This window comes from Tenrec ecaudatus, chromosome 17 (assembly GCF_050624435.1).
Source record: "Tenrec ecaudatus isolate mTenEca1 chromosome 17, mTenEca1.hap1, whole genome shotgun sequence".
Lineage (NCBI taxonomy): Eukaryota > Metazoa > Chordata > Mammalia > Afrosoricida > Tenrecidae > Tenrec > Tenrec ecaudatus.
In genome coordinates, this window is record NC_134546.1 from 16,308,749 (window position 1) to 16,322,362 (window position 13,614).

A 13,614-nucleotide genomic window follows, 5' to 3' on the forward strand; every position below is an offset into this window, starting at 1 on the left:
TCCTTTCAGCCATATTTTGCAGTTTCCAGTGTACAAGCCTTTCCTTTTCTTGGGTAAACTCATCTCCAGGTATTCTTCCCCCTTTGGGATGCTATTGTAAATTGTTTTACTAATTCTTTTGTATTTATTGCTAGTGTATATAAACAGTGATATTTGAGTACTAATTTTGTATCCTGAAATTCTTTTCATTAGCTTTAATAGTTTCCTTGTAGATTCTTTGGGACGTTATATGAGATAATATAATTTGCAATTAGAGAGAGTTTTATGACTTTTCAGATTTGAATGTCTTTTATTCTTTTTCTTGTCCAATTACCCTGTGACCTCCAATACACTGTTGACAAGCAAGGGGGAAAGCAGGCATCCTGGTTTCATGTGATCTTTCACCACTGAGTGTATTTGCTGTGGATTTTGCATCGTGTTCTTTTGTCAGGTTGAGGAAGCTGCCTTTTAGTCCTGGCTTGTTGAGTGCTTTCACCACATAGGGCTGTCATCTCTCTCTCTCTCTCTCTCTCACACACACACACACACACACACACACAGACCTACTTTCTGCCCAGGACCATCGGACATTCAAAATTATCAACTTAACAATTAGCTTGCTACCTTTAGCTCGCCCCTAATGTGATGGCTGGAACGGCTTCTCTTTGATGAGGTGTGCGATGTTAGTGGGTACTGACTTCCCTGGCCTTAGATGGCCTGTAGGCTGGACATTCCTCACCCTTGCTATAGGGGATTAAATTGATAACAGCAACTGGAAAGATTAACTAGGAACGGTATGGAGGCAGTGAGCCTATGCTTGAGACGTAGGGGATGTTTGTATTTAAGGTTTTAGAGCTGTCTCAGGGAGCGGTGCCATGGTTCACCCCGCTCCACAGCTCACACGAGAGGGTCTGGGTTCCAGGAGAATTTGAAATCCTGTTCTGCACGATGGTCTTTGGATCCCGAGTCCTCCCTGGAATTGTTGAACAGCTCAGAAAAGGGAGTGAGGACGGGGTGTAGACTTCCAAGAATGGAATCAGCGTCACTGAATTGAATGTGGAGAAACTGTTAAATTGGTGTATGTCTTGCTATTTATACACTCCACCACCACCACCACCGCCACCACCACCACCACCAGATGCCAGCCAAGAAAGCCCTGTGGCACAGCTCTCCTCTGTGAAGAGCAGGGTCAAGGGGAGTCAGAATGGGCCTGAGACAGCAGGCTTCTAAACGCTGAACTTTTTTAATCCCTACATTTTCCAGACATAGGCTGTAGGCAGTCAACCCCTACATTTACTACTGCTGGGAACCTCGAAGGATCAGATGAATACAGGCTTTCTAATGGCAAACCTGGGTTTCTAAATATGGAAGGGGAATCGACACCTACTTGTACTTCATGTGGTCCAAATTTCTTTTCTGAGCCAAAGGGTGCCATTTGTGACTTTTTAAACCTGCCTATGTGCTGGTTAAATTTTAGACCTTTACCTTTCCAGTGTCCCTGGGCAAACAGCATGTTGTAATGTAAACAAACAAAAGAGCAGAAATGGAGGTTAGAAAAGCCCGTACGTCTTGGCTCTGGTCTGACCACTGAATTGGCTGGGCAAGTCACAGCTTTTCTACGCGGAGGGCTCTTCAGTGTAGGCTGGCTACGCTGGCCTTCCCCAGTCGGAACTCCATGGTCTACCATCAGAACTTTGATCTTTCCTCCAAGATGGCAGTTAACACGGGGACCCAAGCCCAGTGCAACTGAGTCGGAACTGACTCACAGAGAAGAGCTACCCCCTTTGGGTTTACACTGCTGGAATCTTTACAGGAGCAGAAGAATCTCATCTTTTTCCCACGGTGGGTTCGAACTGCTAACTTTGTGGCTAGTAGCCCAAATTGTAACCCACTATGCCACCAGGGATCCTTAAATAGAGGAAAGAAAGCGTTAAAATATTTGAGGGCAGACCTTCAATATAAAACAGAACTTGTTATGGTTATTTTTAGAACATAAGCTGCTTAAGGACAGGGACTGCTTTCTGCTTGTTTCTTATGTGTAACTTGAAAGCGCCGTGTGCGCTGGCTCGCGGAGGCCACAGAAGGCCCCTCAGTTCTGCTTGCGACTAAGCAGACCCACAGAAAGGGTGTGAGGAGCTCAACAAGGGAGTCCACAGGAGGTCTGTCTGTGTTCTGTCCTCACATCCCGGGGGCTTTTTTTTTTTCACACTGGTGCCGCCTCAGCGAAAGGACAGGCCTGCCCCCAGAGAAGTAACGGAGAAACCAGCCCCCAAACCAGCCCCAGGCACTTTCGCTGCCTAACAAGGGAATAAAGCACTTCCTGACTAGATCCTGCAGTGGCTGGTGCCAGCGGTAACCAGGAGCTCAGAGGGGTGGGGGTGGGGGTGGGGGGATGGGGTGTAATGACAGAGCCAGCGCCCAAAGGAAATGTGGGGACCTTCCACCCAGACCTTGGGAAGCTTGCAGTGAGAGACAAATGTAGACTGCTAATGGAAAAGACGCCTAACGTGCAGGCAAAAGCTTCTCAGAGGTACCCAGTGTCTGGGCCCAGGAGCTGGGGGCACGTGGATCAAAACCACCAGGAACCAACAGCTAAACACACAGCTTGGAGGACTCCTCTACAGTCATTGCTCTGTGACAGTCCCTAGTTCCAAGGTGGAGAAGAAAGGGAAACAGCCAATCCCTTAGGCCCTTAGTGGGCACACCAGCAGCAGCTGCCTAGAGTGCACCAGAGAGGATCGGCCGATATTGATGAAAACATCCCTGTTGGTGTTAAGGGGCCATTCCAACTCACCGTGGCCCTGTGCCAGGGCGCAGAACTGCCTCATGGTTGTCACTGTCCGTAATAAAGCATTTCTTTAAAAATAAATAATGCATTTCTTTTTATTGCTCAATAATATGCCATTGTATGGGATTCCAGTTTATCCAATTCGCATCTTGGCTATTGTGAATAAAGCTAATATTACTATCCACACTCATGATCAGATGGATAAATATCCGGGAGCAACATTGCCGGACCAATGAATAATATGAGTCGGTAAGGTCTGTAACCTTACGTTTAGTTCTGCAGGAAGCTGCCACGCTGGCTCCTAACCCTGCTGTACCACTTTGCATTCCAAACAGAAAGAAATGGGAGTGTCTATAGCTCCTCATCTGCACCAGCATTTGGTACTTTTAGTGTTTTATGTTTTAGCCATTTCAATAGGTGTCAGGAAATATCTCACTGTTGTTTTAATTGGCAATTCCTTAATGAGAAATGATGCTGAGCACTTTTTTCAGATTCCTGTTTGTCATCTGTGTATCTTCCTTGGTAAGTTGTTGATTCAGAACTTTGGCCTATTGTAAAATTGAGTTTTTAGTCCTCTTGTGACCGAATTTTAAGAGTTCTTCGTAGATTTCATATTCAAGGTCCTTATCAGATCACGTTGCAACATTTTGCGATGATCTCCCGAGTGACGGGTGTGTTTCAGTTAGCCCCAGACTCCTTCAAAGACGACTGCAGCGCCCAGGCTGTGTTCCCAGCACGGCACGGCCTCCCTCTGAGGGGCAGAGAGGAAGTGTGGGCGCTCAGGGCAGAAAGAAGTCCAGGGCAGCTACTGTCTTACAAGGCTGCCTCGTCCCTGATTCCAGTTTTGCGGGTTTTCCTGCTGAAACATCTCGCAGGCGTTCAGTGGTATGAACGGAGTCTGGGGCTTCTGCGCTTCAGCCTAAGGTTGACCTACTCCATGTTTCCAGGCCAGACCGCGGGCTCCCGTGCTCCATCCAGCTTCCCCTCGCTGGTGAGGCTTCCCACCCTCCTCACAGCAGTGTTGTGTGGGATACAGGCAAACGTAATAGGCATTAGTCACTAAGAGGCAATTATGCTGACCTCATTTAATTCGGTAAATGCTTCACACAAAAAAAGAAAAATCTGATTTCAGAACAAGCAAATAGTCCTCTCTAGAATGGCCCTGCCTGCCTCCTGCCATTGCCCCGCCCTGCAGGCTCTCGAAACTTATTGTCCCAGGCATGTGGCTAGAGCGTTTCCAGTCCGAGCTTATCCGATATTTCCAGCGGTCCTGACACCGCTGATGGAGGCCCAGCACCGCTAAGTGGTTTGAGGAGCAAGCCATGCAGAGCATGAAGGAAGAGCCAGGGAGGACTCCGGGAGAGAACGCTGTCCCTGAAGTCAGGGCAGGAGAGTCACCGAGGAGCAGAAGGCGACCGGGAGCACAGAGAAGGGCTGAAAAGTGTCCCTGGTCTTTAACAACAGGAAGGACAGCAGCCACGTTCACTTCCCATCTACTTGTGCGATCCGCCTCTGGGACGCAGAGCTACACGACCAGAGCTCAAATAGGAACCCTAACCCCATCTTACCCGGGGGAGGCTGGAGATGCAGATGGTCACGCGGGTCTTCCACCTGGCTACGTGCTCCTCACAAACTCTCCTGCAGGGCAGGCAGCAGGGAGTGAGGTCATCGCTAAAACGGTGGTCAGAGCCGATTTCAAGTTGCATGCTTTATCAGCAAGTGTTTCAATTCCTCCTCACTCTCAGCAAGCAAGGTCGTGTCACCGGCATCCCTCAGGTTGTTAATCAGCCTTCCCCCAATCCCGATGGCGCACTCTTCCTCAGGTGATCCAGGTTCTCTGATGATCTGCTCCGCATACAGACTGAGCAAGTACAGGGAGAGGCTCCAACCCGGATGCACACCTTTCCTGATTTAAACCGTGTCATCTTCTCTTCCGTTTGCACAACTGCCTCTTGATCCCTGCACAGGTTTCGATTGAGCACGATGATGTGCTCCCATTCGTCTCGAGATTATTGACAGTGTATTCTGGCCCACACTGTCGGGTGCCTGGGCATAGTTGACGAAACATAAGTCAAGACATCTTTCTGGTGTCCTCTGCTTTGAGCCAAGGTCCACCTGACATCAGCAGTGATGTCCCTTGCTCCATGTCCTCTTCCAAATCCGACCTGAGCTTCTGGAAGTTCCCTGTCAATGTACTGCTGGGATTGTTGTTGGACGATTTAAGCAAACTTTACTTGAATGTCGTATCAGTGACATTGTTCTACAGTTTGAGCATTCTGTTGGGTCATCTTTCTTTGGAATGGGCACAAATATGGGTCTCTTCCAGTCACTTGGCCAGGTAGCTGTCTTCCGAATGTCCTGGCATTGATGAGGGAGTGGTTCCAGTGCTTCTCCAACTTTCTGAAACCTGTCAGCAAGTATCAAATCCTGGAGCTTGGTTTTTGGCTGATGCATTCAGGGCAATTTGAACTTCCTCCTTCAGGACCATGGGTTCCTGCTCATATACTGCCTGAAATGCTGGACTGTCGAGTTCTTTCTGGCGCAGTGACTCTGTTTTCTTTCCACCTTCTCTTGGTGCTTCCTGCATCATTCAATATTGTGCCGATAGAATCTTTCAAAATTGCAATTCAAGGCGTGGATTTTTTTCGAGTCTTTTTAGTTTCAGATGTGCTGAGCATGTTCTTTCCTCTGTTACACAGAGTCCTGGGTTCCACCTACGTGAGTCTCAAGTTTAAACAACATGAAATTCGTGAGTGCCTGGGATTGCCTTTGCTCACATGTTTCCTGCCTGAGGCAGTGTACAGTCATACCATCTTTCTTTCGCTTGTTTTAATTGAGAACATTTTAGTTTTCCTCCTCTGGCAGGTTTGCACCTTGCACAGGTTCTGGTTTTTGCAGGTGTTACAGTATTTCATTTTATACCCTTCATAAAAAATACTTGCAATGACTTGAGACAGGAACTGTATCCACACTGCCTGCAGAGAATTGTGTATTTGCACTCTACACTCAGTGGTGCTGAATCGATTTCCACTTACAGCTGTTCTACAGGGCAGAGGAGACATGCCTCATAAGGCTTTCAAGACTTAGGAAAGCGGACTGCCACATCTTCCTCCCACGGAACAGTCGGTGGGTTTGAACCACTGACCTTCTGGTCGTGCTAGATTCATAATAAATGTCCCCTGACATGTGTCCTCCTAGGGACCCTATAAGGCGGAGCAGAACTGCTCACTTTGGGTTTCTGAGGCTGTAAATCCTTATGGGAGCAGAAAGCCTCATCTTTCCCCCATGGTGTCTAGTAGTCTCTGACGGTGACCTTGCTATTAACAGCCCAACTCGTAATCCACGGAGGAGGCTAGTTGACTCAATGGCAGTGAGTTTGCTTTTGGTTGGGAGATGCATCCACATTTCTTCACTAACAGAAGAGGCTGTGGGGAGAGTTATTCTGGAGAAGTCTACCTAAGACCACTGACTATATGCTGTTAGGTAGAAAACTTGACACGTGTACTGTGTGCTCCAACCTTTATCCCCCAACCCCATGAGTCTCCTTTTCCCACGGCAAATAGAAGCTTGGAATTACAAACTGTGCACGGAACTCCTCTCACATCCCGGGCAGACAGAAAACCCCGGGTAAGAGAGGACTTTGCGAAACACGAGGTCTGTTACCTTCAGGTCTCGGTGGATAATAGGGGTTTTGCACTGATGCAGCCTGGCCACAGCTTCGCAGGTGTCACAGAATACCTGCAGCACTTCATTCTCCGTAAAGCCTGTCTGCAGGCGCTGATTCATCAGGTTGACCACTTGGCCTCCTGAGAGGGCACAAAGGAGAGGTGATTAGAGACACTCAGACTTGTCACCAAATCGGATGAGGCGCCTCCTGGAGTAAAGCAACAGAGCCGATTACGGGCAGAGCCGGGGCTAGAGCGCAGCGGCCTTGGCTCCCAGCACGCTGTACTCCCCGAGCTGCCCTCCTATCTCTGGAAGTTTCCACATTCTATTGAGCACCGCTCTCCTCATGCCTTCAGGATTGGTCATGGAATTGACAAGAGGATCCTGGTGCAGTCGCCTGCGTGTACTGTCCCAATTAGGCTATATGAGATGAGCCCACGGATTCAATTCGTCTCACACAAAGAGCTAGATCACACAGTAAGTACAAGGAACAGGGAGAGGACAGCTTTGAGCTGTACTCTGGGAACAACCTGGCATCACGGTTCGCTGTTTGGTTGGTGGAAAAGCTGCTGGTGGAAAAACTTGGGTCAAAAGTTTTCCGACTTTGTTTATAAATGATAGAGACTCCTCGATACTCCATGAGTCAGAACTAACTTGAAGACAAAAAACCTTTTTTAGGTGCCCCTACTGCTTGAGCGCTAAAACATTTAACAAACAACAGGGATCAAACAGTCAAATTCCAATGTGGTGCCTAAAGCACGCATGTACACATGCGTGCACGCACATACACACTCATTAGAAAACGTCTAATTTCAGAGAATTGTACAGAGTCTGGTCAGCAGTGTTACAACAGAGGCTGGAATAACTGGTCAGCATCATATTTCGGGGACTGATAACATGGGTGCTGCATGGCACCCTAACGGCTGTGAAAAACGGTAGAGGAGTATGGGGTATTGGAAAACAGATTCCAAACCGGGAGACCGTGACCTGAGCTTGTAAGGCGGCAGCAATATAGACCCAGAGTCAACCCTTCAAATAATGAAGGCATGAAAGAAGTCTGATTAGATGCATGCTACGGTCTGGGCTTTTCCCAAGGTAAGTGTCATGTGACATTTTCTTCAAGCTTCCAGCGTTCTGAGCAGCACTGAGTGACAGAGCCAATCCTTTGAATGTAGCTGCAGAGCAAGGAGAGGAAGGTCACTCCCTTCCTGTAAAAGGAAAGGGCTCTTTTACGCTGTCACGCACGAATGGCGATGCGGAAGAAGAGAACGTGCCTGCCAGGGAGCAGGAAGCTGCACTGCTTTTTAGTGTTTGTCCACCTGCAGCGGAGTTGATTCTAGGCAACCCTCGCATGCTTTGAAGCATCACAAAGAACACATTCATTTGCATTCTTATACAAGCCACAAACTTTGCTGCAACTAAGGAAAATGGTGTTCTGCATAATGCCTTAACTTTGACTTGCTTGTGTCACTGCCCAAACCAAGAATTGATCGCAGACTCTGGGTCTCTACAGCAAGCTTTGGGGTGCAGCGCACATTCGTGGAAATGACTCCCCGGTCCTTGCAATCAAAATGCTAGGGGAACAAGAACTTAAGCGTAGGATGCATTTACTTACCTCTGCAGAAGTCCATCAGAATGAGAACTTCCCATACATCACCGCTACTCACATTGTTGATACTAGAGTCAATGTAACCGACAATGTTCTTGTGTCCCGACAGGTCCCTCTGTGAACAAGAGTTGATAAAGATGAAATCAGTTAAAGACACACTATTCTGGACAGCATGAGACCGAATCCATCCTATTCGGACGAAAACCCAAACCCACACGCATTGCCATCGAGTCGGTTCTGACTACAGGGACCCGAGAGAGCAGAGCAGAACGGCCCCTTGGGATTTCTGAGACGGTGAATCATTGCAGGAGCAGACAGCCTCATCACTGCCCCTTGGAAAAGCTGGGGGTTTTGAACTGCGGACCTTGTGGTTAGCAACTCAATGTGTGGTCCACTAGGCCTTTTCCGTTAGCACAGATAATTTAAATACACGGGAAGGACACCGATAGCCTTGAGAAGAGGAAGGAGCAGTGTCAGGAATAGGTTTCCAGCGGTCTCTGAAGTTTACAGACAGAAATTTAATAGCAGCCATGCTGCCCTACTGAGCTACAGTACCTTCCTGTAACTGAACTCTGGGGCCAACCGCACACATGGTGCCTACTTGCTCACAGCATCAGTGGTCGATCTAAACCAGAAGCAAAAACTCGCCAAAGATTCCTAAACTTAACTAAAAATTGAGGTTTTGCTCTATCCATCATTTTGAACCAATAATGTTTTATATAATATATCATAATGTTTTATACAGTATTATATAATAATTTGAACACATAAGTATTCATCACTTGGAATTCTGTACCCAGCCACTGACCACAGGCTCTGTACTCTTTAACCCGGTGTCTCTGAAACGCTGCATGCAGAGGGACTAAGAGGAGACAGTGTTAGCTCGTAAAGCATCTGAGTTTCTCACTCAAAACGAAGCTAAGGTTTTCCCTGCACTCAGGGACACAAATGAATTCAATTGGACTTTTAAATGACTCACACTACTTTTCTTCTTTCAGAAAGCATAGGAAAAGAATTGCTTTACAGTTTTGAAGGGACGACTGGGCATTCAGACCTAAGCATTTTGCTCATAATTAAGCAGAAGAAAGAAGCCAACCCACTGAGACGTCAGATGGGTTATGCTTCCAGCTCCCCGGCAGGACCTCCTGCGCTCTCTCAAGGTTGCTTCTGAAATGCGTTCACACAATGAATATTTATTGAGCACCTCTCATGTGCCAGGCTCCATTTAAGCAATGAGAATCGCTTTAGACATCGGTACAGTCATTCCAATGTCCACAGAGGACAATGTCTGCAGTGACAATGTTCAAACTCCAGGGCCATTAAAATGAAAGAAGGTGGGGAAAGAAAAAATGAGCAAGGTGAGTAATGTGATTGGTACATAGAAATAAGTGTGTCATTTTAACTAGCTTTGATAATACCATTTGGTATTTGACTTCTAAAACGTAGAATCCTGGAAAATTTGTGGCTTTATAGGAACCACCCAAACTTGGCTATTTGGAGCATGAGACACCTGTCTACCACCTGTCTGGAGATTCAACTGTTTAAAGTTATTTAAATTGAAATGAAAGCATATACCAAAACAAAAGGAAGCCTCCGAATAGCAAAGTGACCACACCTGACTCCTGACCATGAAGGCAAAAAACTCAGTAACTTTTCCACTGAAAGAGGGATTTAGAATGTCCGTTGTCTCAGAAAGATAAGACAAAAGCAGAAACATGACCCACTGAATTAGCAATTAACAAGTCACTAGAGATAGATATTGAGTTTTAATTCATTGTAATTTTAAAATTAAATTAATTTAAAAGCTTCAATTAATTCACTAAAAACAACGAGGAAACATCACTACATGGATGGATTTGGAGGACACGATGCTGAGTGAAGCCAGTCAATTAGAAAAGGGCAAATATTGTATGTGGCCACTGATAGCAAAAGCAATTTTCATACCCTAAGAAACAGACTTTAAAGGTTACCATGGGTGGGAAGGGAAGGGGAGATAGGGAATAGGATAAAGGTAGATAGGATGTTACCTTGGTTGGGTGGAAAATAATGTCTTAAAGCAGTGGTTCTCAACCTTCCTATGCCACGACCCTTTCATACAGTTCCTCATGTTTTGGTGACCCCCTAACCATAAGATTACTTTTTGTTGCTACTTCATAACTATAATTTTGCTACTGTTATGAATCATCATGTAAGTATCTGATATGCAGAATGTATTTTCATTGTTACAAATTGAACTTTATTAAAGCATAGTGATCCATCACAAAAACCATATGTATGTAATTATATCTTGTGAAATATTTATTTCTAGTGACATTTTGTCCTGAATCAAGGTGTAGCTTGGGTAACAGTCTCACACTGGGTACTCGCATGTGGGTGTATCTGCATGTAGGCGGACCCGCCTGGGGAGCCATGTCTTGGTTCCTAACACCATCGGAAATAGGTGTTTTCTGATGGTCTTAGGTGACCCCTGTGAAAGGGTTGTTCGACCCCCCCAAAGGGGTCTTGACCCACGGGTTGAGAACCGCTGTTTTAAAAGGAAGAGACGGGAAAGGGAGGGCCAGGCAGGAATAGAGCAAGCCATGGGAGGGATGATACGTTGTTAATGTTGTTGAATGCAAAAATGACTATCTGATGTGTAAAGCCTGACCTAATACATAATACAAAGTTCATTTTAAAAATATGAGATATCATTTCATACCTACTAGAGGGTGGCTATAGTAAGAAAAGACAGTAACAAGTGTTAATAAACATGTGGACAGATTTGGCACCTCATACATTGCTAGTGGAAATGCAACATGGTTCAATCACTTGAAAAACAGTCCGGCAGCTCCTCCAAAAGCTAGACACAGAGTTATCCGATGGCCTAGCAATTTCACCCCCAGATATACACCTAAGAGAACACCCCCCCCCACAAAATGCACCCACGTTTATAGAAGCACTATTCATAACTGCCAAAAAGTAGACAAAACTCAAATGCCTATCAACTGATATACATACCTTAGAGTGTGATCCAGCCATAAAAAGGGATGTCACATACAGCAAACATCCGCAGGGTGAGTTACACATGCTAAAAAAGGGAAGGCGTAGTAGGTACTTATACATGGCTACAGCATGGATGCATTTCGAAAGCATTAGGCTAAGAGAAAAAGAAGCCAGACACAAGAAGGCGCGTTTTATGGAATTCTAGCTCTGTGAAATGTCAGAATAGGTCAATCTAGAGTCAGAAAGTGGCCGCCATGGACCGGGGGGGACGAGAAAACAAAACCTACTGCCATAGAGTCAATGCCGACTCACAGCGACCCTGTAGGACAGGGCAGAACTGTGGGCTTCCCAGCCTGTAACTCCTCACGGAGGAGACAGCCCTGTGGGAGTAACTAATTGCTAATGGTAGGGGATTTCCTACTGGGTGATAAAAAATGTTCTGGATTTATAGTATTAAGTATTTCTGTACTATCTTGAAAATATAATAATGCCTAAACTCTATTTTTTAAAAAGCTTACTGTAAATTAGGGGTGGGTTTACATACAGATCATTTTCATATTCTATAATTTAACAGTTTATCAACCCTCCCATTAGCTTGCCTTGCCTTCCGCTTCCCCGCTTTCCTCCCATAATCCTCCTATTCAGTATTATGCTCCCTTCACCAAGCTGACACTTGTCTGTCTGCCCTCTGCCTTATTGCTGCCGCGCCTCACCCGGTCCTGCCCACCCGTGGTAACCATCCCAGTCGGTTTCTTTTAGTATGATGCGTTTTCTCTTGGTTTTTATTTTATGTATTTAATCATTTTATTAGGGGCTCATACAACTCTGTCACAATCCATACATACATCAATTGTGTAAAGCACATTTGTACATTCATTGTCCTCATCATTCTCAAACATATGTTCTCCACTTTTAAGTCCCTGGCATCGGCTCCTCATTTTTCCCCTCCCTACCCACTCTCCCCTCCCTCATGAACCCTTGATAATTTATAAATTATTATTTTGTCATATCTTGCCCTGTCCGACATCTCCCTTCACCCCTTTTCTGTTGTCCGCCCCCCAGGGAGGAGGTCACATGTAGATCCTGTAATCGGTTCCCCACCCTCCCAGTATCGCCCCTCACCCCACTGGTCCTGAATTACCATCTGTTCTGTATTCCCTGTGTTTCAAGTTCCTATCTGTACCAGTGTACATCCTCTGGTCTAGCCAGACATGCAAGGTAGAATTGGGATCATGAAAGTGTGCGGGGGGGAGGGGAGGGAAGCATTTAGGAACTAAAGGAAAGCTGCATTTTTCATCGTTGCTACATCGCACCCTGACTGACCCATCTCCTTCCCTAGACTCTTCTGTAAGGGTGTGTCCAGTGTTCTATAAATGGGCTTTGGGTCTCCACTCCACCCATCCCCCCTCATTCACTATGGTAAGATGTTTTGTTCTGATGTTGCCTGATACCTGATCCCTTGGACACCTTGTAATCGCACTGGCTGGTGTACTTCTTCCATGTGGGCTTTGTTGCTTCTGAGCTAGATGGCCACTTGTTTACCTTCAAGCTTTTAAGACCCCAGACGCTGTATCTTTTGATAGCCGGGCACCATCAGCTTTCTTCACCACATTTACCTATTCACCCACTTTGTCTTCAGCGGTTGTGTTGGGAAGGTGAGCATCATAGAATGTCAGTTTAATAGAAGAAAGTATTCTTGCATTGAGGGAGTACTTGAGTGGAGGCCCAATGTCCTTCTGCTACCTTAATACTAAACCTATAAATATATGCACATAGATCTATTTCCACATCCTCATAAGTATATTTGCATATGCACATGCCTTTATTTAGACCTCTATAAATGCCCTTTGCCTCCTTGCTCTTTCCTCTATTTCCTTTGACTTTCCTCTGTCCCACTATCATGCTCAGTCTTCATTTGGGTTTCAGTAATTCCTCTTTGTTACATTACCCTTGATCATGCCCTACCAGGCCTCTTATACCGTCTTCACCAGCGATTTGGATCACTTGTTGTTCCCTTGTCCCTGGGTTTGTTAACAACACTATCTTTCCCCCACCTCCTCCTCTCCCATGTCCCCCCGGAACTGTTGGTCCCATTGTTTTCTCCTGTAGATTGTTCATCCAGCCTATCTTATTTAGACAGACCTGAGGAGATAATAACATGCAGAAAAACAAAACAGAGCAAAACCAAGCAACAATATACAACAAAACAACATCAACAAACCAATGACACACACACACACACAAAAAACAAGAAAGAAAAGCTTGTGGTTAGTTCAAGAACTATTTGTTGGCCTTTAGGAGTGTTTTCCAGTCCAGTCTGTTGGGGCACCATGCCCTGGCCCCAAAGTCCACCTTCGGCATTCCCTGGGGACCTTATCCCTCCATTCCCTTGCTGTTCGGTTGCACCCCTTAGTGTTTTGCCTCGGTGTGGTGGGATCAGATCGGGCGCAATTCCCATACTTTGTTTCCAGTGTTGTTCCATGTAGGGCTATAGGTCAGTGAGGGACATCACGTCCCATAGTGGGGCCGGACATGTGGTCCTCTGTGGCTGGCTGCTCTAATTGGGAACATCCTCCTCAAGGCCTGGTGG

At 46.1% G+C, this 13,614-nt stretch overlaps 1 protein-coding gene across 20 annotated transcripts in view; it reads right to left on the minus strand.

The window, feature by feature from the left end:
* Positions 1 to 13,614, minus strand: part of AAK1 (AP2 associated kinase 1) — a 185,952-nt gene that overhangs the window by 74,020 nt on the left and 98,318 nt on the right. For all 20 annotated transcript variants that reach the window (XM_075535446.1, XM_075535444.1, XM_075535447.1 and 17 more), the window contains exons 4-5: positions 8,049 to 8,157; positions 6,431 to 6,573 (exon numbers count right to left, since the gene is read on the minus strand). In XM_075535446.1, coding sequence (XP_075391561.1) covers positions 6,431 to 6,573; positions 8,049 to 8,157 — 252 coding nt within the window. The remainder of the gene's footprint in view (positions 1 to 6,430; positions 6,574 to 8,048; positions 8,158 to 13,614) is intronic.